The sequence below is a fragment of the Aotus nancymaae genome, unplaced genomic scaffold, assembly GCF_030222135.1.
Source record: "Aotus nancymaae isolate 86718 unplaced genomic scaffold, 86718_ANA_hifiasm-v0.15.2.pri h1tg000028l, whole genome shotgun sequence".
Taxonomy (NCBI): Eukaryota; Metazoa; Chordata; class Mammalia; order Primates; family Aotidae; genus Aotus; species Aotus nancymaae.
The window spans coordinates 12,127,267-12,151,691 of record NW_026988441.1 but is presented as its reverse complement, the minus strand read 5'-3'; the positions used below and the strand labels follow the sequence as shown (position 1 = coordinate 12,151,691).

Below are 24,425 nucleotides of genomic sequence, written 5' to 3'. Positions count from 1 at the left end.
CCTTCTACTCCCTCTTCAACTCACTATGTCTGGCTGCCCAACTGCCAGAGCCCTGCAGTGGTGCTGGACAGGGTCACTGAGGTCACCTGCTCACTGCTGAGACCTGAGGGTAACATTTCAATCCTCATCTGACATGGTCCACTCCCTGAAACTCCCTTTGCCCTACATCCTCCTTTCTGGGCAGCTTCCTCCCTCTCTGGTTGCTCCTTAGAGCCCTCCAGCCTTGCCTTCCACTGCCCACCCCACCTACCCCTTTACTGGGGGCGTGATCCTCAGGGCTGTCTCTGTCCTGGCCCTCCTCTTACTTGTCCCACATGCCCAGGCTTCCTGGAAAGGTTCCAGTCCCTTGGCTCCACCTAGACTGCACTTTTTTTTTTTTTTTTTTTTGAGACGGAGTCTTACTTTATTGCCCAGGCTGGAGTGCACTCGTGCAGTCTTGGCCCACTGCAATCTCTGCCTCCCAGGTTCAAGGGATTCTCTTGCCCCGGCCTCCCAAGAAGCTGGGATTACAGGTGTGCATCACCACACCTGGCTAATTTTTGTATTTTTAGTAGAGACAGGGTTTCACCATGTTGGTCAGGCTGGTCTTGAACTCCTGACCTCAGGTGATCCACCCACCTCGGCCTCCCAGAGTGCTGGGATTATAGGCGTGAGCCACTGCACCTGGCCCCAGACTGTACTTCTGACCCCTGCTGCCTCCTGGGTTGTCTTACTGAGACCTTCCAGCTCACCATGTCCAGAATGGCCTCAGCAGGCCCTGCACCCCTCACACACCTGAGCCTGAGCCTCCTCTCAGTGAAGAGACAGCTTCACTGTCCGTCTGCTCCCCTGGCCAGACCTGTGTGTCATCTCTGTTCCCTTGCTCTCCTGTAACCTCATCAGTAAGTGCTGTTCTTCCCACCTTTTTTTTTTTTTTTGAGATGTAGTCTTACTCTGTCACCCAGGCTGGAGTGCAGTGGTGCAATCTCAGCTTACTGCAACCTCCGCCTCCCGGGTTCAAGCAATTCTTCTGCCTCAGCCTCCTGAGTAGTTGGGACTACAAGTGTGTGCCACCACGCCCGGCTAATTTTTTAGAGATGGGTTTTCACCATGTTGGCCAGGATGGTCTCGATCTCCTGACCTCGTGATCCACCCGCCTCAGCCTCCCTCTTCCCACCTTTTATGGCTCTGGGATGCTCCACCTACACTGTCTACCCTCACAGCTCCTGCCCCAGCTCAGGCCTCCTTGGCCTGCAGGGCTCCAGTTTTGCCCTTTTCTGTCCATCCCCCAGTGTTCCAGCAGGATCTTTCAGTGCCCTGAGCTGACCCTGGCCCTTTCCTGCTCAAGGCATTCCTGTGGCTCCCCACTGCCCTCCAGTTTAGTCAAAATAGTACTCCAGGCTATTCAGGTCCCTCATACCCCTCCCCACTTTGCACCTGAACTTCTGGTCTGGGGGAAGCTTTTTCTAGCCAGGTGGTAGCTTTGATCACTGCCGGCCGGCTGTCACAACCTGGCATGTTTTTTCTTCCTAGAAGACTTTTGTTCATCCTTTAATGTCAACCTCAGATCACCACCTCTGTGAAGCCCTCCCTGACTATCACAGGTGGAACCCCTGGGGACTGTGACAGCCTGTGTCAGTTCCCCCACGCTCTCTGAATTCAGCATCAGAAGCCCTTTGAAGGCATGTCCTGGGTATAAATCATCTCAGCTCCAAGCTGAGGGCCTACAAGGGGCCAGTTGGTCCAAGAGCTGTCACAGCTGGACAGAACTTGCATTTCCAGTTTTTATGTGTGTTTTTGGAAACACGGTCTCACTCTGTTGTCCAAGTTGGAGTTTGTGGTGCAGTCATAGCTCACTGCAACTTTGAACTCCTGGGCTTAAGTGATCCTCCTGCTTCACCCTCCTGAGTAGCTGGGACTGCAGGACTGTGCCACCATGCCTGGCTAATTTTCAATTGTTTTTTTTTGTAGAGACGGGGGTCTTGCTATGTTGCCTAGGTTGGTCTCCAACTGGACAAACCATCCTCTTGAAGTGCTTGGATTACAGGTGTGAACCTCCGTGCCCAGCTATTTTGTCAGCTTGTTTCTGGTTTCCTGCTAACTTTGCTTCAGTTCTGTAGGGTGTTTGGGTCACTGGAGCCTTTGAGACTCAAGAGATTATTATTTCCCCCTGGTGGATGCTGAGCCTGGTCTCCCTGGGACCAGGGCGAGTCCAGCTAACCTAAGGTCTTTAAGGGGAGGAGCTGAGGATCCAGCATTTCCTAGCAGTGTACCTGGATGAAGTCTGCGGGGAGGTGGATCTGGTTTAGCAGGGAGTCTGCTCCCTTCTGGTCCCAAGAATCCAGGCCCCTACACCCCTCATTCCAGGTTTCTTGGTTTCCAGCCGCTTGAGTACGATGCTGCCCCCTGGTGGGCCAACACCCCACCCTATTTGAGAGAGGCCAAACGAAATACTTTTATTTACAACAAACGAACAAACAAACCGACCTGCAAGGGAGGGCCAGTGCCCGCCCGTGCGGTGGTCGCGTCAGCAGCATCAGCAGCAGCAGAAGGCAGCGGTGGCGTGCAGGTCCAGCCGTCTTGGTAACCAGTGTGTGTGCGCATCCCCCTCCCCCAGGCGGAGGTCTCAGCTTTCAGGTCCCCGTCCTGCCCCCTTGTCACCCCCGACTTAAGTAAGGCACAGCCCGCGCCCCCTCCCACCTGGCCTGGGGCGCATTCATCACGGAGGCCAGTGCAGATGGAAACAGGCGTTTAGTGTTGCCCCCCGCAGCCCTCGTCTCCCCGCGCGGCCTGGCTCCAGAGGGTGGCTCAGACCTGCGGTGGGGCGGGAGCGGGCGCAGCGGGCGGAGTGAGGACGAGGCGGATGCGCTCTACACACAGCTCTGCGGCCTGGCGTGTCTCGCGGCACAGCGACGCCAGGGTCAGGAAGCCATGTGGCAGGTCCTCCACTACGTGCAGCGTCACCGGCCGGTCCAAGTGGCGCAGTCGCCGCGCGAACATGACCGAGTCGTCCAGCATGGGGTCCAGCGCACACGCCTACGGGACAGGACAGGGATGGACATGGGGAGGGGGTGGGGGACCGACAGACCGGGGTCGGGTAGAGCGAGGAGGGGTTTGAAGATCAATGGGGGTGGGGAATAACGGATACAGACAGGGGTGACAGAGGCAGGAGACATGGGGGTGAGGAGTTGGGGAGAGAATAGTGGGGATGGGGGGAATTGTGGGAAGGAAGGGAGAATGACTTTTAACTGCGCTCCCTGGCCTCTGTCCAGCCTCTCCCTTTCCACTCCCTCTAAACCTACCTTTTTTCCTCTTGATTCTCTCCAAGCCCAAGGGGCTGCCCCACCCATCCTGCCTCTTGGTGCTCAAAATTGCAAAAGAAAATGGGGGGGGGGTGCGGGGGCAGCCCTGACTCCTCCTCCCTCCCGTTTGTTTGGGGCATTGTTCTCTCCTGGGGACACGCCTGTCCCTTTCTCCCCCCTCTGGAGCTTTCTCAGGTGCACCTGTGCCCGGCCCCGCTCCTCCCTGGGTGCCCTGCTTCTCTCTAAATGCACCTGCACCGACCCCCTCTGGTGCTCACCACGATGTGCACAGGTGGCAGGCTCTTGAGCATGCTGTCGGGTGCCAGCAGTGGCGACATGAAGGGATTCTTGACTATGGGCGAGGAGTAGAGAGGCATCTGTGTGGGACCCTGGCTGGAGCGCCGAGGGTGGAAACCCTGGGGAAAGGTGGCACTGACCCCCAGGCCTCTGTCCATGGGGCTCAGCTCATTTTTGGCCTCAGCCTCTTCCCCTGCATCCTCAGGCGGTAATAAGAAGTTGATATCGGAGGGCGTGGAGGGACCAAGTGTCTCAGCTGACAGCGACATCTCGGGGGTGTCTGACGTCTCGGAGTTTCCCCTCAGGCTCAAGTCCCTCAGGGTCAGGTTCTTGAGGGAATCCGTGCCCAGTGGGCCCTGGGGCTGGGCCAGCGCTGCTTCAGACACACTGCGTCGCATTGGCTCTGAGAGAGGGGCAGCAGATAGGCCTGGCTCTGTTAGTTTCGGGGTGTGTGTGGCTGGCAGGGAAGGCCACAGGAAGGGCAGTCACCTGTGGAGGGCTGTGAAAGGCTGTGTTTCCCCAGACTCATGCCTAGGGGATAGGTGGATGCCCAGGTGGTCATAGTGGGGGTCTTGGCAGTGGGGCTGTGTGTCCTAGTGAAGGATGTGTGTGTGTGACTGGGAAGGTTAGGTGCAGTTTACCTCTAGGAATCTATTTTTTCTTCTAGATCAAGGAAACGAAAATAGTCCTTAGTTCATAGGTGGCAGGACTCAGTGGGATAAGATGTGGGATTAGGTACCACTACCCACTGGGGGATAATAATATAGCAGTATTTTTTTTTTGAGATGGAGTTTCGCTCTTGTTGCCCAGGCTAGAGTGCAATGGTGTGAACTCCGCTCACTGCAACCTCTGTTTCCTGGGTTCAAGTGATTCTCCTGCCTCAGCCTTCTGAGTAGCTGGGATCACAGGTGTGCACCACCACGCCTGGCTAATTTTGTATTTTAAGGGTTTCTCCATGTTGGCCAGGCTAGTCTCAAACTCCTGACCTCAGGTGATCACCCACCTTGGTCTCCCAAAGTGCTGGGATTACAGGTGTGAGCCACTGAGCCTGAACTTTTTTTTTTTTTTTTTTTGAGACAAAGTCTCACTCTGTCACCCAGGCTGGAGTGCAGTGGTGAGAACATGGCTCATTGCAACCTCCACCTCCCAGGTTCAAGTGATTCTCGTGCCTCAGCTTCCCGAGTAGCTGGGACTATAGGCATATGCCACCATGCCCAGCTAATTTTTGTATTTTTAGTAGAGACGGGGTTTTGCCATGTTGGCCAGGCTGGTCTCCAATTCCCAGCCTCAAGTGATCCGCTGGCCTGGGCCTCCCAAAGTGCTGGGATTGCAGGCGTGAGCCACCACGCCTGGTCTTACTTGTCTTTATAAATCCACAAGGTGAGGAGCAAAACAATATGAGTAACTACGTAAGTGCTCTGTGGCCCAGAGGGTCAATGGAACAGAACGGGCACACCAGGGGTGTTGGCATCTTCTAATAGCACCTACTGGGTGCCACGTACTGTACTGGCCACTTGACCCAAATGGCTGGAGGCAGCCCTCACCACAGCCCAGTAAGGGTGCTCTTTTTTTATATTTTTGACAAGGTATTGCTCTGTTGCCCAGGCTGGAGTACAGAGACTCAATCTTGGCACTGCAACCTCTGCCACCCAGGTTCAAGCGATTCTCGTGCTTCAGCCTCCCTGGTAGCTGGGACTACAGGTGTATGCCACCACACCCCACTAAGTTTTGCTCTTTTTTGAGATGGAGTCTCGCTCTTGTTGACCAGGCTGGAGTGCAATGGAGCAATATCAGCTTACCGAAACCTCCACCTTCCAGGTTCAAGTGATTCTCCTGCCTCAGCCTTCTGAGTAGCTGGGATTACAGGCACCCGCCACCATGCCCAGCTAATAAGTTTTGTATTTTTTGTAGAGATGGAGTTTTGCCATGTGAGCCAGGCTGGTCTCAATCTCCTGACCTCAAGTGATCTGCCCACTTTGGCTTCCCAAAGTGCTGGGATTACAGGTGTGAGCCACCATGCCCAGCCTCTTCGCTGGGACTTTTGCTGTGCTAGGCTGTCCCTCCTGGCCACCCTGGCAGGGCATGTGATGGGAGGGAGTCACTCACCTGCTGTGGGCTCTGATATTTTTTGGGACTTGCGCCCACTCAACTCCAGGAAGGAGTTGAGCCATGAGGAGGCCCCCAGGCGGAAGTCCCGGAGGAGCATGGCTGTGTCCCGCCGCACCAGCCCCATCATGCCTAGGGCTTTCTGGTCTGAGTTGGAGTGGTCCTCTGTCTTTGCACCTGCAGAGTATATGTGGGGAGCTGAGTTGTTCTCTCTTTCTGTGTGCATGTGTGTGTGTGTTTGTGTATAAAAAGGCTTTTATTTTAATAAGTAAAAATGGCTAAGCTTCCAGAAGTTCTTCAATAGGATTTCAGAGGGAAGAAAAATACAAGAGGCCAGTGAGCCAGGCAGGTGAGAGAGCAGCAGAATCCCCCGCCCGCTGGCTGCCTCTGCCAGCCATAAATCTGGCACAGCCCCACGACAGGAGGCCGTGTGCCTCTGTACGCACCCCAGCTGCGGGACCCCTCCTTGGAGGGCTGCCTTTGGTGCCACCAACCCACTGCAGTCCCCATGGTTCCTGGGCCTGTCCAGAGGGTCCTCGCTAACCCCCTAAGGAGGGGGCTGCCCAGCCCTGCAAGCTGAGAAGAGGAGCCGGGGCAGCCTGGGCGAGAACCCTTGTCAGCCCCTGGCCAGGCAAGAGGCCCGCCCTCCTTCACACTCCTGCCCTCCTCACGGGGCCCAGCTCGCTGACAGCCCAGGCCTGCCAGGAAGAGCAGCTTCCCCTGCCCTTCTGCTGGGCCCAGTCTTAACGCACAGAACTTCAGGCATCTGTGGCCCCAGGGACCCAAGAATATCTGATTGCTTCAGAAGGGATAAGGCGGCTGGGTGCAGTAGCTCACGCCTGTAATCCCAGCACTTTGGGACGCCAAGATGAGAGGATCGCTTGAGCCCAGGAGTTCAAGACCAGCCTGGGCAACATAGCGAAAAACACAAAAATTAGCTGGGCATGGACATGGTGGTGCACACGTGTAGTCCCAGCTACTTGGGAGGCCGAGACAGGAAGATCTCTTCAGCCTGGGAGGTCGAGGCTGCAGTGAGGTGTGTTCGAGCCACTGCACTCAGCCTGAGCAACGTGAGACCTTCTCTCTCTCTCTCACACACACACACACACACACACACACACACACACACACAAAGGGACAAGGAGTGGTAGATTCCTCTGCCTGGCCTCTCCTTCCTCAGTCACAGGCGTCCCGGATCCCAACCTGTTCCTGCAGGACCCAGACATCCGGCAGTCCCCTTTCCTGCTGAGGATATGGGCCTCACCAGTATAGGCGCTGACACACTTGGAGAGCACACTGAGGGGCAGCAGGGGGTCCATGAGGCTCAGCAGGCGGGAAGGAGACGCAGCAGGCTGCAGCATTGTGGCCGGGTAGGCTGCCATGATGCCATCTGGCACCCGCACCCCATAGGCTGCTGCCCGAAGGGCCACAGTGAAGCAGAGGTTCCCGCCTGCACTGTCCCCTGCAAGGCATATTCGTTCTCCTGTTGAACCTGGTTTGGGAGAGGGGTGGTTGGTCACAGCCTGGCAGGGGCAGGGGACTGGGGAGGGAGGGCAGGGAGGAACTCAAGCTGGGATAACTGGGCTCTCCAAGGGAGGGTGTGGGGCACTCCAAGGTCTAGCAGACTGCAGTTTTGGAGACTGGCAGACTGAGGCACAGATTTGGGCTCATGTGGTAGGCAGAGGGTCAGGATGACTCAGGACCTGGAGAGGCCCAGGGAAGCTCTGGGAAAGCCTGGGGGTGCTGGAGGTTTGGAGTAGGGAAGGCAGGTGGTGGGGAAGGGGAGCTCAGGCCTGTTGGAGGAGGGGGGCCTCAGGGTGGAATGGAAGGTCAGGGTTCAGGCTCAGCACAGAGGGGCTGGGCTACAGGCTCTGTTCCCTGGGGCATGGCCACACGCTGCTCTGTCTCAGCGTCCTCCCAAGATGTTTATCTTTGAAGAGGGAGGTCAGAGACGTTGGAGTGTGGAATGGGAGGCTGGTATGGCAGGAAAGCAGGGCTTGGAGCTATCAGAGGGGGATGGCAGAGGCCCGAGGAGACAGGATGGTGGGTGGGAAGTGGAGGTGGAGGAGATGGAGAGCCAGCCTTGGGTGCCGTGGCGAGGGACAGAGGATAAAGTGGCTGAGGTGGAAGATTAGCCAGGACCTGGGTAAGCAGGTGGCAGGAGCTGGGAGGTGTGGTGGGAGAGGAAGGTAGAGGGTGTAAGGCTGAGGCTGGAGGAGCTTACAGCAGGCTGGGCTGGGATGGGAGCAGGTACAGGTGGCCATGGGGGACTGAGGCTCACCAAGGAGGGCACAGTGCTTGACGGCCCAGCAGTAGGCAAAGAAGCACTCCTCCAGCGCACGGGGGAAGGGGGCCTCGGGGGCCAGGGAGTAGTCGATGGAGATGATGGGGGCACCCAGCTCCAGGGCCCAGCTCTTGAGGTAGGGCTCATGGGATTTGGAGGTCTGGGCCACAAAGCCACCGCCGTGGAAGTGGACTACCAGGGACCGTGAGCGGGGCGCCTGCTGGGGACGTGTCCACAGCTCCAGGCTCCGTTGGCCGTTGGACTTCACCAGGCTGCTGAGCTCCTCACTGTCCTGGGGGTGAGGAGGGAGGCAGTGTGTGAGGCTGGGGAGGGCTGGCCAGAGCTGCCCCCTCTACGGGGATACCGAGGAGGGTCTGCTCATGCTCCTCAGCTCTGTCCCTGTCCCTGGCTGAGGCTGGAACCCTACCTACCTGTCCTTCACGCAGGTCATAGGAGATAAGCCTGATGAGGACGGGCCCAGGGCCCGTGTGGGCCAGTGGGGGTGAGATGGTGACCGTGAGCGTGGGGTCAGCAGTCAGCGGCATCTCAAAGGCTTCAGGTGGCAGGCTGAGCAGGCGGCTTACCCTCACGGTGGCTGATGCCATGTTGGCCAGAGACTGGAGGGAGGGGACAGAAGGGGTGCTGGGGAGGGGCTGCCTGCAGGGGGGCCCTTCACCCCTCCCTCTGATCCCCAGTCTTTCCCCTTGTGTGCTATCCCTGAGCCTGGAGCCCCTCAGAGACCTACTGTGGCCTCAGATGGGTCTCTGGACCTCAGCGTCCCCATCTGTAACAGGCCCTCACCGATAGCACCTCGATCTCAGTGATATTCCAGAAGGCTTTCCAGAAATGCACGTCCAGGTTCTGTGTGATCCGCTCAAACTCAGCCCCACGCAGCTCAGGGTCAATGGCAAAGCGGCCACTGGTGAAGAGGGAGCTGGCGGCCACACCTGGGGGTTGGAACGGGGGTGATGGAGTCCCAGTGGGTCAGGCTGCTCGAGCAGGGGTGGGGAGGAGGGCCAAGAGGGGAGGCTGTGGGCAGGACCCAGCCAGGACTCACTGAGGCCTGTCTCGTTGCGTTTGTAGTGCTCCCCGAAGGACACCAGCCCGATGGAGATGGTCTGCAGGAATGGCCGGATGGCAGGTGTGAACTGTTGAGAGACGCGGCTGTGTCACCCACCGCTCAGGAGAGGGAGGGGGACAGGGCAGGATCGAGGCGCAGGGACGTGTTGGGGAGACGCGTTCATTCAGTAAACGTTTCACAGGCTCCTACTGTGTGCTGGGCATAGCTCTCACCTGGTTCACGGACCTATGTTCTCAAAGGGAAAACAAATGATCAGCAGATAGGCAAAGCCAGAAGCAGCATCACAACAAGGAACCATGAATGGTTTGAAAAGAAAAGGCAGTAGGTGGAATGGACAAGGGTGATGACTCTGGAGGAGGGATCTGCCTGAAGCGAGGGGAGGGTGTTCCCTGCAGCGGGCAGAGTATGAATGCTTAGAGGTGAGCTCATGCTTGGTGCTTGCTGTGGGTAGCAAAAGCCAGGGAGGGAGCAGAGTGAGCAGTGGGGAGAGGGCCTGGGCAGAGGAATTTGGATTTCATTCTCAGTGCGGGGTGGAGCTACTGGTAGGCTGTGAGCTAGGGAGTAAGATGCTGCGGGGACTTCCTGAAAGTCAGAGAGAGGATGGGTTTGAGAGGGGGCAGCCAGAAGACAGGAACAGGGAGATGGTCAGAGGCAGCCCACCAGGCGCAGGGACCTGAGGCAGAAAGCCAGAGAGGGAGACTGAGGCCAGCTGGCCACCACATGGGGAGGGAGAGACAGCGTCTCAGAGAACAGACAGGCAGTTAAGGAAAGACAGTAGGGGGCAGGCGCAGTGGGACTCACGCCTGTAAACCCAGCACTTTCGGAGGCTGAGGCGGGCAGATCACTTGAGGTCAGGAGTTTGAGACCAGCCTGGCCAACATGGTGAAACCCCATCTCTACTAAACAAAATACAAAAAGAAAAATAAAAAAAGACAAGGTGATGGGGACACAGGATCTGAGGAAACGGAGCCACAGGAGGCTAAGACAAGGGACTGGTGGGTTCTTCTGTTCACTCTACACTGGCCAAGGTCCTGCTGCACATGGCCATGACAGGTGAGGCCTCTCTGGGGGACTGCCTTGCACCAAAGCAGAGCTGGGCCCTGCCCCTGGCTGGGTGCTCAGTAGGCCAGAGGGCACCTGAGTGCCTGGCTATTGTGGCTGGGATGCTGGTTCGGGCAGCCCCGGGAGCTCTTTCTCATGACTCTAGGGTCACGCTGGGACACAGGGAGGGGCTGGCTGGCCCAGCTGGGCTGATCAATACTTGTGGGTTCAGCCCTGGTGAGGGGAGGTCTCCAGGAACACCTGGGCTGGGTTGCCGAGGACAGGCTGGCCTGCAGGGAAACCTGGAGAGGTGGCGTGGGAGCAGGAGGCTGAGGTGCGGGGAGGCCCAGAGGGCCAGGACTATAGGGTCACACAGCTGCAGATCCCTCCCTGAGGGGTCTGAAACTCAAGTGACTTCAGAGGCCAGACAGGTAACACAGAGTGAATGCATCTCCTGAGTGTAGGACAATAGAGAGCAGTGGATATCCTGGTGAAAAAAGCTCTGCAGTTGTATTTCTTACTACTCAGCAGCTGTGGCACACACCCCTGGTGCAGCTCTGTCTGAGCTCCAGCCAACTTCCCCTTTCTGTACCTGCTGTTTCCTGGATCCAATAGTGCTGACCACTGTGGTTACTTTACCACACTCTAGGCCAGGCCAGGGGCCACCGGGTGCCTTCATCATGGGCCCAGAGGGGCACGGGGCGGGGGGCTCACCTGGAAGCCCAGGCAGCGGCCATAGAAGCAGCCCTTATGCAGCGTGACATACTCCCGCAGGAAGTCGGCAGTGAGCCCCTCGTCGCCCTCGAAGAAGAGCCCCCCGGGCTGATTGGTAACCAGCAGGCGCTGGGCGTAGTAGACCAGAGCGCGGAGCTGGGTGAGGGCAGCCAGGTAGGCCTCCAGCTCGGCCAGGTTGTGGCTGGTGCGGAAGAAGATGCTGCGGCGGTTGGAAGCCACATAGCGGGATTTGTGCAGGAGGTGCGCCAGGCAGCAGCGGGCCGTGTGCACTAGGCTGCGGTACCCGTTGGCCGGTGTCTCTGGGTCCAGGTCAAAGAGGTGTGCCACGCCGAGCAGGCGGCCCAGGGCTGGCTCCAGCCCCAGCGCCTGCTCCCGCACACCCTCAAAGACGCCTGATAGCCGCCGGGCCGTTTCCCCAGGGCCCTGGCTGGAGAAGAAGGCTATGTTGTCCTCTGCCAGCGTCACCAGCGACTGTGTCATTGTGCGCAAGTCCATGTTGTGGATGAGCCTCGAGGCTGTGGGCAGGTGGGGAGGCCTGTTAGGTGGGGCTTGCTCAGCGGGGGCCCAGGAGTCTGTGCCCTAGCTACCCCCTCCTCTGTCAGACCCCAGTTCTTTCTTCCTTCAGTCCCAGGGACCCAGGACCCCAGGGTCCCCCTCTGTTAGACACAAGGTCACCCCCTTGTCTCTAGGAATCAGAAATTTGGGGTCCCAGTTCACAGTGTCTTCCTCCCTCCTCGGGAGCCAGGAGTTCTGCCCCTCAGCTCCCTCTTCCCTCAGACCCAGGAGACCAGGCCCCAACCCTTCCTCTTCAGGACCCAGGAGTCCCTGCTGTCACCTATTTGGGACTCAGAAACTTGCTGCCTCAGCCTCCTCCTATCCCTCAGACCCAGCAATCCCAGCATTCTCCTAAGCCCACACGACTCTGGTTCCCTAACTCATTTCTCTCTCCTATGATCCAGGAGGCTGCTGGTCCTTCTTCCTTCCTTCCAGGAACCCGAGAGTCCAGGCACCTGTCTCCATGAACTCTCCTGGGGCCCAACACTCCTCCTAAATTCCAAGACATCTACCTCCAGTTGGTCCCCACTCTCAGGACCCAGGAGTCCAGGTCTCCTGTCCCATCTTTCCTTCTCAGGCCCCAAGTGCTACCCAAAGGCCGCTCCCCTCTAACAACATTTGGGAGAGTTCAGCCCCAGCCCATCCATTCCCATCTCTCTGGAGCTTGGTCTCCAAGCCCAACTCTCTCCCTGAACCCAGGAGTTCACAATTCTAGACTTCACTGAAGATTGTTCCTTGTCCTTCAAGTCTGGCTGTGGAACCCCCTCCAAATCCCAGTTCCCTCCCTGTTTTTCTATGAGATCCCCAATACTCAGTCTTGCTTCTTCCCCAGCAGGGTCCCCTGGCCTTCAGGCTTGTCACTCTTTCTGGGTTGCACAGCCGGCCCTGCTCCCCTGCCTGGAACAGCGATTCATCGCTGCCATCGACCTTGAGCATATCCGTGCAGGTTCCATGCTGAGAGCTTTCTGAGTGTTTGCTGCTTTAGTGCGATAACCCTCTGGGACCCACGCCACCTAGGTTCAAATCTCTACTATTGTCAGCATCCCCATTTTCCAGGACAGGAAACTGGGGCTCAGGTTTTAAGTGAGGAGGTAAAGGTTGCACTAAAAGTGGTAGAGCTTTTGTAAACCCAGCTCTCTAGGTCCACAGCCACTCTTATGGGGGGTTCCCCCCTAGGACTCTGGAAGCCACATCTTGAAAACTTGCCCTAGCTGGGTGTGGTGGCTCACACCTATAATCCCAGCACTTTGGGAAGCCAAGGCGGGTGGATCACAAGGTCAGGAGTTTGAGACCAGCCTGACCAACATGGTGAAACCTCATCTCTACTAAAAATAGAGAAATCAGCCGGGCATGGTGGTGCGTGCCTGTAATCCCAGCTACTCAGGAGGCTGAGGCAGGAGAACTGCTTGAACCCAGGAGCTGGATGTTGCAGTGAGCCGAGATCGCACCACTGCACTCCAGCCTGGATGAGAGTGTAAAACAAACAAAACAATTTTTTTTGTTTGTCTGTCTAAAACAAACAAACAAAAAAATCGCCTTGGATTACATCTGACTCTGCATACTTCCCGGTCCTCAATGCTCTTCCCTTTGAGATCCTTTCCCAGGCATTCAGGCCGCAAAAGCTGCCCTTGGTGGAATGCTACCATCTGCTCCAGGGACTTCCCTCCCAAAGCCCAGAACCTTGCCTGTTCCCCTAGAAGAAGGTATTTCCTTTCCCTTCTACGTCCTGGGGCCTGGCAGCAGCCATTCCTGTCTCTTAGCTGGCTGCAGACTCACCCCTCCCAGGCATCTTCCGAGCTCCCCTGGGCTGGGACTGCTGGTCTGTGGCTTGTGCCAGTAGCAGCCTGGGACAATAAACCGGGGGGCGGGGCTGGCTTGCTCAGGGTGTAGCCGTGCAAGCCACCTCCCACCCAGAAAGATCAGTGAGGACCACGTGCTGTAAACAGAGTAGAGAGCCCAGCTCCCTGCCCTGCCCCCCACCTGCTCCCAGACTCTCCTCAACTGGAAATCCTGTTACAGGCTCCTCTGTCTTAGAACCCAGGAGTCCACACCCACAGCCCCCTCCTCCCTCAGACCCAGGAATCCAGGCCCCCAGCCCCTTCATCCTTTAGGACCCAGGAGTCCCAGCCCCAGTCCTGAACTAGTTGTCCCCTCTCACCCAGCCAGGCTGCCCTCTCTCTCCCCAGAGAAGGCTCAGGGAGCCAAAGGCCCAGTGATCTCAGCTCCCTCCTCCTCCTCTGGCCCTGGCACAGCCGGTCCCAGCTGTTGTGGGGAGAGAGGAGGTAGCCAGCCCTGCCTGTCCCTCCTGGGAGGACAAAAGCTGATTAAGGGCAGTGCCAGGCTCAGCTAGGGGCCTGAGCAGCTGGTCCTACTGGGTGGTGTGACCACACTGGGCACCCTGGATCTGCCACTTACCCCTCTCAGCCCACCCTGCTGTGACTGGCATCCCCACTTCAGGCATAGGGAAAGAGAGGCTCGAGAGACCCTTCACCCATGTCATTCATCCATGTCATTCCACACACTCCTTGCCTGGCCTCAGCTTGTCACCTCAAAGAGGTACTCCCCAGTTGTTCCTCCCCACCTAAGATATGCACCCCCTCATTATTTTCGGCCATGATACTTAGTTCTGTTCCATTCTGCCATTTGACACTGTATTTATTTTTTGAGACGGAGTTTCGCTGTTGTTGCCCAGGCTGGAGTGCAATGGCGTGATCTTGGCTCACCGCAACCTCTGTCTCCCAGGTTCAAGTGATTCTCCTGCCTCAGCCTGAGTAGCTGGGACTATAGGCGCATACCACCACGTCTGGCTAATTTTGTATTTTTAGTAGAGACGGGGTTTCTCCATGTTAGTCAGGCTGGTCTCGAACTCCTGACCTCAGGTGATCTGCCCACCTCAGCCTCCCAAAGTGCTGAGATTACAGGCGTGAGCCACCTCACCCGGCCTTGACACTTTATAATTTGTTTACATACTTGTTCATCTCCCCCAGAACAGAACTGGGTTTTATGGAGCTATGAAACTTAGAAGGTGCAGGGGTGTGGCCCTTTAGAAAGAAGAATACAGAATAACAAATACGAGATTAGGGCCTTGGAAGGGGCCTGTGCGACTGAGAGGCCCTGAGGCTTCAGGGTCATTTGCTTGGCTGGAGGTGAATCTTTCGTCTGGGACTGTGATTCCTGAGGTGGCCCTGGGGCCTGCCATGGGACCTGGCACATAGCAGGTGCTCCGTGGATATCTGAAGCAGGAAGGAAGGCATGAAGAGGCAGAGTGCGGGCAGAGGGGCTGGTTAGCTCGGGAGAGGACTGGCCCTCCCCAAGGCTGGTGGACAGATGGACAGACAGAGGCCTTAGGAGGCAGTGTTAGGCTTGCAGCTGTGAAAATGGGACGATAACCCAAGCTGTCGACCCTGGATGAGTCTGGTTTCCTCATCTGGAAACTGCACTTGGCCGTTCTGCTGGCTCAGGGTGGGAGACAGGAATTTTTTTTTTTTTTTTTTGAGATGGAGTCTTGCTCTGTCGCCAGGTTGGAGTGCAGTGGCACAACCTTTGCTCACTGCAAGCTCCCCCTCCCGGGTTCAAGTGATTCTCCTGCCTCAGCCTCCCAAATAGCTGGGATTACAGGCGCCTGCCACCACGCCGGGCTAATTTTTGTATTTTTTAGTAGAGATGGCCAGGCTGGTCTCTATCTCCTGACCTTGTGATCCGCCCACCTCGGCCTCCCAAAGTGCTGGGATTACAGGCGTGAGCCACCAAGCCTGGCTGTGAGACAGGATTTATAAGCGGCAGCCATGGCTAGCGTGTTCTGCACACGGTTTACTTTGTGGGCTCACTTGACCTCCCTGAAATAGTGTATTGGGTGATTTTTCTCTGCAGCACTTGTCACCATCTAGTGTACTATACAATTTACTACAGGAATACCTCACTGTACTGTGCTTCGCACATACTGGATTTTTTACAGTTGAAGGTTTGTGGCAAGCCTGCGTCGAGCAAGTCTGTCTGCATCATTTTCCCACAGCAGGTGCTTACTTCCTGTCTCTGTCACATTTTGGTAGTTTTCACAGTATTTCACACTTTTCCATTATTATTATTATATCTGTTATGATGGTCTGTGATCAGTGATCTCTGATGTTACTGTTGTAATTGGGGGCGTTAACAACCATGTCCATGTAAGAGGGTGAACTTTACCGATAAATGTCGTGTGTGTTACCGATAAATGTCGTGTGTGTTCTGACTGCTCCACTGACCAGCTATTTCCCCCATAGCTCTTCTCCTCGAGCCTCCATATTCCCTGAGACATACAAAATTGAGGCTGGGTGTGGTGGCTCATGCCTGTAATCCCAGCACTTTGGGAGGCCGAGGCAGGTGGATCATTTGAGGTTTGGAGTTTGAGACCAGCGTGGCCCACATGGTGAAACCCCATCTCTACTGAAAATAAAAAATTAGCTGGCATGGTGGCTTGTGCCTGTGATCCCAGCTACTTGGGAGTCTGAGGCAGGAGAATTGCTTGAACCCGGAGGTGGAGATAGTAGTAAGCCAAGATCGTACCACTGCACTCCAGCCTGGGCTATAGAGCGAGACTCTGTCTCAAATAAATGCAATGAAAAATAAAATAGGCTGTGCATGGTGGCTCAAGCCTGTAATCCCAGCACTTTGGGAGGCTGAGGTAGGTGGATCACAAGGTCAGGAGATTGAGATCATCCTAACATGGTGAAACCCCATCTCTACTAAAAATACAAAAATTAGCTGGGTGCGGTGGCAGGTGCCTGTAATCCCAGCTACTCGAGAGGCTGAGACAGGAGAATCACTTGAACCTGGGAGGTAGAGGTTGCAGTGAGCTGAGATCATGCCACTGCACTCCGGCTTGGGCAACAAAAGCAAAACTCCATCTCAAAATAAAACAAAATAGAAATCAGTCCAATTAACAACCCTACAATGGCCTTGAAGTGTTCAAGTCAAGGAAGAGTCTTGTCTCTTTCATTTTAAATCAAAAACTAGAAGTGATTTAGTGAGCAAGGCATGTCCAATGCTGAAACGGGCTAAAAATCAGGCCTCTTTTGCCAGTTAGCCAAGTTGTGAATGCAAAGGAAAAGTTCTTGAAAGTAATGAAAGTGCTACTCCAGTGAACACATCAATGATAAGAAAGTGAACCAGCCTTCTTGCTGATACAGAAAAAGTTTGAGTGGTCCGGATAGAAGGTCAAACCAGCCACAACATGTCCTTAAGCCAAAACCTAATCCCAAGCAAGGCCCTGTCCCTCTTCAATTCCATGACTGGTGAGAGAAGTGAGGAAGCTGCAGAAAAAAAGGTTGGAAGCTAGCAGAGGTGGATTCATGAAGTTTAAGGAAAGAAGCCATCTCTGTAACATAAATGTATGAGGTGACGCAGCAGGTGCTGACGAAGGAGCTGCAGCAAGTTACCCAGAAGATCTAGCTAAGATCGTTGATGAAGACGGCTACATATTTTCAATGTAGATTAAACCACCATGTATTGGAAGAAGATGCCATCTAGGACTTTCACAGATGGAGAGGAGGTCAGTGCCTGGCTCCAAAGCTTCAAGGCCAGGCTGACCCCTTACCAGGGGCTAATGGAACTGGTGACTCAGTTGAAGCCAGTGCTCATTTATCATTCTAGAAATCCTAGGGCCCTCAGGGTTACCCCAGATCTACTCTGCCTGTGCTCTTAAATGGAACAAAGCCTGGATGACAAGATGTCTGTTTATAACATGGTTTATTGAGTATTTCAAGCCCACTGTTGAGACGTACTGCACAGAAAAAAACACTATTTCTCAAGGACAATGCAGGTGGTCACCCAAGAGCCCTCGTGGAGACATACAAGTAGATTAATATTGTTTTCTTTCTTTTTTTTTTGAGATGGAGTTTTGCTCTTGTTGCCCAGGCTGGAGTGCAATGGTGCAATCTCGGCTCACCACAACCTCCGCCTCCCAGGTTCAAGCAATTCTCCTGCCTTAGCCTCCCGAGTAGCTGGGATTACAGGCATGTGCCACCACACCCGGCTAATTTTGTATTTTTAGTAAAGACAGGTTTCTCCATGTTGGTCGGGCTGGTCTCAAACTCCCGACCTCAGGTGATCCGCCTGCCTCGGCCTCCCAAAGTGCTGGGATTACAGGTGTGAGCCACCGTGTCCGGCTAATGTTGTTTTCATGCCTGCTAACACATCATCTGTTCTGCAGCCCACAGGCCAAGGAGTAATTTCAACTTTTAAGTCTTACTATTTGTTATTATTTTTTTAATTTTTAGTTTTAGAGATGGATTCCTGCTGAGTATGGAGTGCAGTGGTGCAATCATACCTCACTGCAGCCTTGAACTTCTGGGCTCAAGTGATCCTTTCACTTCTGCCTCCTGAATAGTGGGGGCTACAGATGGGCACCACTATGCCTGGTTAATTGTTTTTTCAGATTTTTAGAGACAGAGTCTTGCTGTGTCACCTAGGCTGGTCTTGAACTCCAGGCCTCAAGAAATCCTCCTGCCTGTCTTGGCCTCTTGAGTAGCTGGGATTACAGGTGAGAGCCACTGCATCTGGCTATTTTTTTGCATTTTTTTTTTAAGAGATAGGGCTGTGGTGCCTAGGCTGATCCTGAACACCAGACCTCGAGTGATCCTCCTGCCTCAGCTTCCCGAGTAGCTGGAATTGCAGGTGACTGCCACCATGCCCGGCTAATTTTTGTATTTTTAGTAGAGACGGGGTTTCATCATGTTGGCCAGGCTGGTCTCAAACTCCTGACCTTGGGTGATTCGCCCACCTCAGCCTCCCAAAGTGCTGGGATTACAGGTGTGAGCTACCATGCCTGGACTGACCCAAATTTTGAAAGTTCTACTGTTGGCAAAATGGTATCAAACAGTATCACATGCTATGGAGAACTGTTTTGTGAAAGAAGAGTTTATCGATGCAGAAAACTTCATTGTTACCTATTTATTTATTTATTTTTTGAGATGGAGTTTTGCTCATTACCCAGGCTGGAGTGCAATGGAGCGATCTCGGCTCACTGCAACCTCTGCCTCCTGGGTTCAGGCAATTCTCCTGCCTCAGCCTCCTGAGTAGCTGGGATTACAGGCACGCGTCACCATGCCCAGCTAATTTTTTTGTATTTTTAGTAGAGACGGGGTTTCACCATGTTGACCAGGATGGTCTCGATTTCTTGACCTCGTGATCCACCCGCCTCGGCCTCCCAAAGTGCTGGGATTACACATTGTTACCTTATTTTAAGAAATTGCCACAGCCACCTTCCACAACCACCACCCTGATGAGTCAACAGCCATCACCACTGGCCCTCCACCAGCAAAAAGATGAGGATTTGCTTAAGGCTCAGATGATCATTAGCACCGTATGGGGCCAGGTATGGTAACTCATGCCTGTAATCCCAGCACTTTGGGAAGTTGAGGCAGGAGGCTCACTTGAGGCTAGGAGTTTAGACCAGCCTGGGCAACATAGCGAGACTCATCTCTACAGAAAAAAATTAAAATATATACATGGTGTTTTTAGACATATGCTATCATACACTGGATAGATTATAGTATAGTGTAAACATAACTTTTCTATGCACTGGGAAACCAAGAAATTTGTGTGACTTGCTTTATCAGGTGGTCTGGAACTGAACCCAAAATGTCTCTGAGGCATGCCTATATTTATATTGTTTGCCCTCTGTCTCCCCCACTAGATTATAAGCTCCTTCCTCCAAGGAGCAGGAAGTTTTGCTTGTTTTATTCAGCCCTTGGGCAGCACCTGGTGCACTGCTGCCCCTTGGTAAAGTGGCGGCATCCATGCAGGTAGGGATCCATGGGTAGGGATCTTTTAAGATGAGGAAGCCAGGCATGGTAGCTCACACCTATAATCCCAACACTTTGGGAGGCTGAGGCCAGTGGATCACCTGAGGTCAGGAGTTCGAGAACAGCCTGGCCAACATGGCGAAACTGTCTCTACTAAAAATACAAAACAGCCAGGTGTGTTGGCGCGTGCCTGTAATCCCAGCTACTGAGGGGTTGAGGCAGGAGAACTGCTTGAATCTGGGGGCAGAGATTGCAGCGAGCCAAGATCATGCCACTGCATTCCAGCCTGGGCAACAAAGAGAGACTCTGTCTCAAAAAAAAAAAACAAAAATAAAAGATGAGGAGAGGGGACATTTCCGACAGAACAAGTGACTGTAAAAAGGAGTTGAGAAGGGGCTGGACCCAGGCCCTAGGGACTCCAGAGCTCTGCCCTTTGTCCTGTTCCAGGCATCTCCCTGAGGGATGGGCTGGGCTGGGTGGAGCTGGCAGGAAGGGATGTTGAGGTTGCCAGAAACTCGCCAGGAATCCCTGTCAGAGGGCACTGGGGCAGGGGCAGGATTACTGGGGCCATGGGTGAGGACTGGGGCAGAGGTAGGGCCGAGGGGATTCGGCTCTGGGGGGGGTGTCCCACTGACTGAATATCCCCCCTAGGCCCTTTCTTTGCCCGAAAGAGTTTCTGAACAGCTGGATCCAACTCCTGAGGACTGAGCAGGGGTAAGAAGGGCAGTGGGGAAGAAAGTTGTGTGGGGGATGGAAGGGGGATGGGGGAAGGGCCAGGTCTGGGGCCTTGGGAGGAAGCAAAGCCTTCTGAAGCAGGGAAGCCTGGAATCAGATGCAGGCAGGGACAAGTGAGTGGCTGGATCCCTGAGAATGTCTGCATAAAAGAGCAAATGTTGTACCAACAGCCTCTGCGTGCCTCGTCTCTTTGTGTGTGTGTAATTTAAAAATAGAGATCAGGTCTGGCTATGTTGCCTAGACTGGTCTCGAACTCCTGTACTCATGCAATGCTCCTACTTTGGTCTCCCAAAGTGCTGGGATTTCTTTTTTTTTTTTTTTTTTTCATTCTCAAAGGAGGTAATGAGATTTATGTGTTTTATGTGAAGTGACTCATGTCAACCCATGAGTCATTATCTCAACCATTATCATCCCTTTTGGCAGATGACAAAATTGAGGCACAGAAAGGTGACGTGACTGCCTGAGGTGACATGGGCAGCATGGGGCAGCTCCAGGGTGGTACTGCTGTTCTCTGCTGTGTTTCTGTATGCTGCTCCCTCTCTCTGTCTGTGCTTCAAGTGTGTGCTTTCTGGTCAGGTGTGAGTGTGTCTGAGGTTCATGTGTTCGTTTGCACCTCTGCAAGTATGTGTCATGGCTAGTGTCCTGTCCTGTGTCCGTCGGCACTTTTTTTTTTTTTTTTTTTGAGATGGAGTTTAGCTCTTGTTGTCCAGGCTGGAGTGCAATGGAATGACCTTGGCTCACTGAAACCTCTGCCTCCTGGGTTCAAGCGATTCTCCTGCCTCAGCCTCCTGAGTAGCTAGGACTACAAGCGTGCACCACCACACCCAGCTAATTTTGTATTTTTAGTAGAGACGGGGTTTCTCCATGTTGGTCAGTCTAGTTACGAACGCCCGACCTCAGGTGATCTGACCACCTTGGCCTTCCAAAGTGCTGGGATTACAGGCGTGAGTCACTGCGCCCAGCCCTGTCAGGACTTTTTCTCAGCCTATACATGTTCTTGGTATGTTTGAAGGTATGAATGTTTGTATGCAAGCGTCATGGCCTATGTGTGTTTCTTAGCCTGTGAGTGCATCTGTGTCTGTTTCTCTTGGCCTGTAAGCTTGTGTGAGTGCGTCTCTATATCTCTGAATGGATATACTTGCTTGTGTGTGTCCTGGTCTCTGTGTGTGTGTTTAGAACAAATCTCTCCCCATTTGCTCAAGCTGGAACCCAGAGTGTCATCCCGGCTACCTCCCCACCCCCCAACTCCCATGCAATCCATCCCTAGTCCTGCCCACCCTGCCTATTAGGGGCCTCCGGAACCCGGCCCTTCTCCCCCCCTCTACTGCCTCCTCCCTGGTCCAGGATGTAGCATCATTATCTGGGTAACTGTGACATCTCTGATTTTGTTCTCTGATCTGTTGTCCACACAGCAGCCAGAGTATCCTTCTAAAACATAAATCTGTTCACATACTTCCAACCCTTCAACATCCCCTGCCTTGCTCTTAGGGTAAAGCCCCTAGTCCTGGACATGGCCTCCCAAACCAGATACCATCCTCCTTTCTCTTTCTCTATTTTTTTTTTTTTTTTTTTTTGAGACGGAGTTTCGCTCTTGTTACCCAGGCTGGAGTGCAATGGCGCGATCTCGGCTCACTGCAACCTCCGCCTCCTGGGTTCAGGCAATTCTCTGCCTCAGATTCCCGAGTATCTGGGATTACAGACACACACCACCATGCCCAGCTAATTTTTGTATTTTTAGTAGAGACAGGGTTTTCAGCATGTTGGTCAGGCTGATTTTGAACTCCTGACCTCATGATCCACCTGCCTTGGCCTCCCAAAGTGCTGGGATTATAGGCGTGAGCCACTGCACCTGGCCCCCTCTCTCTTTTTGAGACAAAGTCTCACTGTTGCCCAGGCTGGAGTACAGTGGTTGATCATAAGTCACTGCAGCCTTGACCTCCTAGGCTCAATTGATCCTCCCATCTCAGCCTCCCAGGTAGCTGGGACTACAGGTGCACCCCACCATGCCCAGCTAATTTTTGTATTTTTGGTAGAGACAGAGTCTCGCTATATTGCCCAGGCTGGCCTCAAACTCCTGGACTCAAGCGATCCTCCCACCTTGGCCTCCCAAAATGCCAGGATTACAGGTGTGAGCCACTGTACCCAGCTAGCCATCATCCTCCTCTCTTAACCTGCCTGCCCTGTTTCGTCTTCCTCTTTGTCTTGGCCTTGGCTGAGCTCCCCCTGCACTGTAACTCACTGCTTCCTCAAGCCCAGGTCTTTCTCTGTCCTGTCCTCTCTGTTCCCCTGCCCTCCCCCTGCTCTCCCCCTGCACAGCACTTAATGTCTGCTCACCCTTGGGTCCAATATTGCCTCCTTGGGAAGCCTCCCAATTCTGTCTTCTCAGGGTATTTTTCTCTGTTGTATTTATCACAGTTTACAGCCATAGTCTTATCTGAGTAATATCTGTGTCCCCAGCTCAACTGTGAATCTGTCCTTCTTGCTACCGAGAGCCCAGGCCTGGCACAGCTTGGTGTTCGGTGAATGTCTGCTGAACGAATCTGTGTGACTAGAACCTCTTGGGCCCAGAATCAAGTTTGGTTCCACAGCAGTTGTGGGCCCACAAACTCCCTGCCCCGAGGAGACTGGGGCAGCCATCTCTTTGCCCTCACTGGGCAGGTAAGGAAGCCCAGGCAGCCTTGGTCCCTCAGAGCCCCAGTGTCGTCATCTGAGAAATGGGGTGATCAAGGACACTAGCCTCATCCAGTTACTGGCAAGATGAAACTGATGACGAGGATTGCTCCAGCCAGCCCCGATGCCCTTGAGGCAGGAGCGAGTTCTGATTAATTCATCTAAGGCCAGACACCAGGGCAGGCCTCAGGAAATGACAGGCAAATCTTGGAGTTTGCAGTCATGAGCCTTTGTGAATGGCTTATTTTGCAGGGAGCCCTACTCAACTGGATTCTGACTCCTCATGACAACCCTAAGGGAAGCATGATTATTAATATCTCTGTTACAGTTCACACATTCCTTCACTTATTAATCCAATAAATATTTGAGTGCCTATGTGCCTGGCATACTGGGCTCTGTAAATATAGGGTAAACAAGGCAGATACAGCCCGGCTTTTAGGATGCTCACTGTCTAGGGGGAATAACTAATAATAACCTTCGCTTCTCAGGAGGGTTTGCTGGGTGCCTGTGCCATACGCTCTACACCCATTCAAACCTCACAAAAGGAGGCGCTCCTATCATCATACCCATTTTAGAGCTCAGACAGCTGAGGCAGGGAAAGAGGGAGCCTTCTGCCCAGCGCATCACTGCTCCTAGCCTGAGGAACCAGGTCTCTGAAGCCCACATTTCTTAACCACAGTCTGTACTGCCTCTGGGTATGCCATACTGCTTGTGAGGCTCAGTGTCTTGTGACAGCAAGTGCCCTTGGGCTCCAGTCTGTCTGCCCTCTGAGCCTGTCTGAGCCTGTGTGTGTCTGGAGCCAACTCCAGGTCAACTCTGGGCTAATGATGTGTTCTACCACAGGGGAAACAATGAGTCTGGGGTCCCTGGGGCTGAGGGGTGGTGGTAGTTTCTTTCCTGCATGGGAACTTCCCACAGGTCCTCATGCTGACTGACAAATGCTTCTAACTGAGGACCTGCTCCTGTCTGAGGCTTGCAGGATTTCTGATGGCCTGTCAGCCTTTCTTCACCCTTTTGAGATCTGAAAATAATGTGACATCCAGAGAAATCAGGCCTTCCCTTCTTTTTCCTGAGGCAGGTGTGGAGGTCTAAAGCCAAGTCAGGGCCCCTTGTCTTGGAAGGGGTAGGGGTCAGGGCTAGGCCCCGGTGGAGCCGGCTGAAGCAGGTGGACTGACATGGATGGATGGATGGACTGACTTGCCGGGTGGGAGGTCGGGGCTGCGATGAGCTTTACTGGCCCCGCTGCACTCTCCACTACAGGTACCCCTTCCTCCTACCTCTTCTTGACTCACCCCTAGACTTCCTCTTTGAGTAACAGCTGCTAACCCCCTTCTCCCTTATCCTCTCAAGAGCAACGGGGCCCTGAACATCGGCGCTCGAACCATTCCCCAGGTGGGAAACACTGAGGGCAGCCGTTGCCCTTGATCACACAGCGAATGAGGAACCCGAGCGGGAACCCTGGTCCACGAGGCTCGCATTCCGGACTCTGCTCCCAAGCCGATCTGGGCGTCAGCTAGTCCCTGTGACAGGGTGGGCCTCTCGGCTCTCACATCACCCCCTTCTCACAATGGATTATCCCGTCGTCCCCGCAAGCGGCAATGGGCCAGTCCGCGGAACCCCTCACTCCTCGCGGCAGTGGGCCAGTCCACGCTGTCCCCATTGCCCCGCAGGATATGCGAGGTTCCTTCCGGGCTGCTGCCGGTCTCCGGGCGCTCACCTTTGGCCTTGCCTTTTCGCCACCGCCGGCGACCGCGGCTCCTTGAGCCCTCTTTGGCATTCTTCGAGGCCGGGGCGGCCTCGGCGGCTTGCGTTCCCCCAGCCGACTCCATCAATTCCCCGCGGTCCTTGCGCGGGGGCCA

General features: G+C 54.5%; 1 protein-coding gene across 4 annotated transcripts; it reads right to left on the bottom strand.

The window, feature by feature from the left end:
- Positions 1 to 1,049: 1,049 nt before the first annotated feature.
- Positions 1,050 to 24,425, bottom strand: LOC105723458 (hormone-sensitive lipase). 4 transcript variants are annotated; one of them, XM_064381245.1, is made up of 10 exons: positions 24,284 to 24,425; positions 10,805 to 11,340; positions 9,026 to 9,116; positions 8,770 to 8,915; positions 8,400 to 8,585; positions 7,966 to 8,260; positions 6,949 to 7,176; positions 5,685 to 5,861; positions 3,560 to 3,981; positions 1,050 to 3,015 (listed from the first exon to the last, which is right to left on the bottom strand). In XM_064381245.1, exons 1-10 carry the CDS (start codon positions 24,393 to 24,395, stop codon positions 2,788 to 2,790), a joined length of 2,421 nt encoding a protein of 806 aa, XP_064237315.1. In that variant the 5' UTR covers positions 24,396 to 24,425; the 3' UTR covers positions 1,050 to 2,787. The 4 variants fall into 4 exon arrangements, with proteins under 4 accessions (XP_064237315.1, XP_064237316.1, XP_064237317.1 ...); XM_064381246.1 differs by lacking the exon at positions 24,284 to 24,425 and adding an exon at positions 13,157 to 13,187; XM_064381247.1 differs by lacking the exon at positions 24,284 to 24,425 and adding an exon at positions 13,066 to 13,170.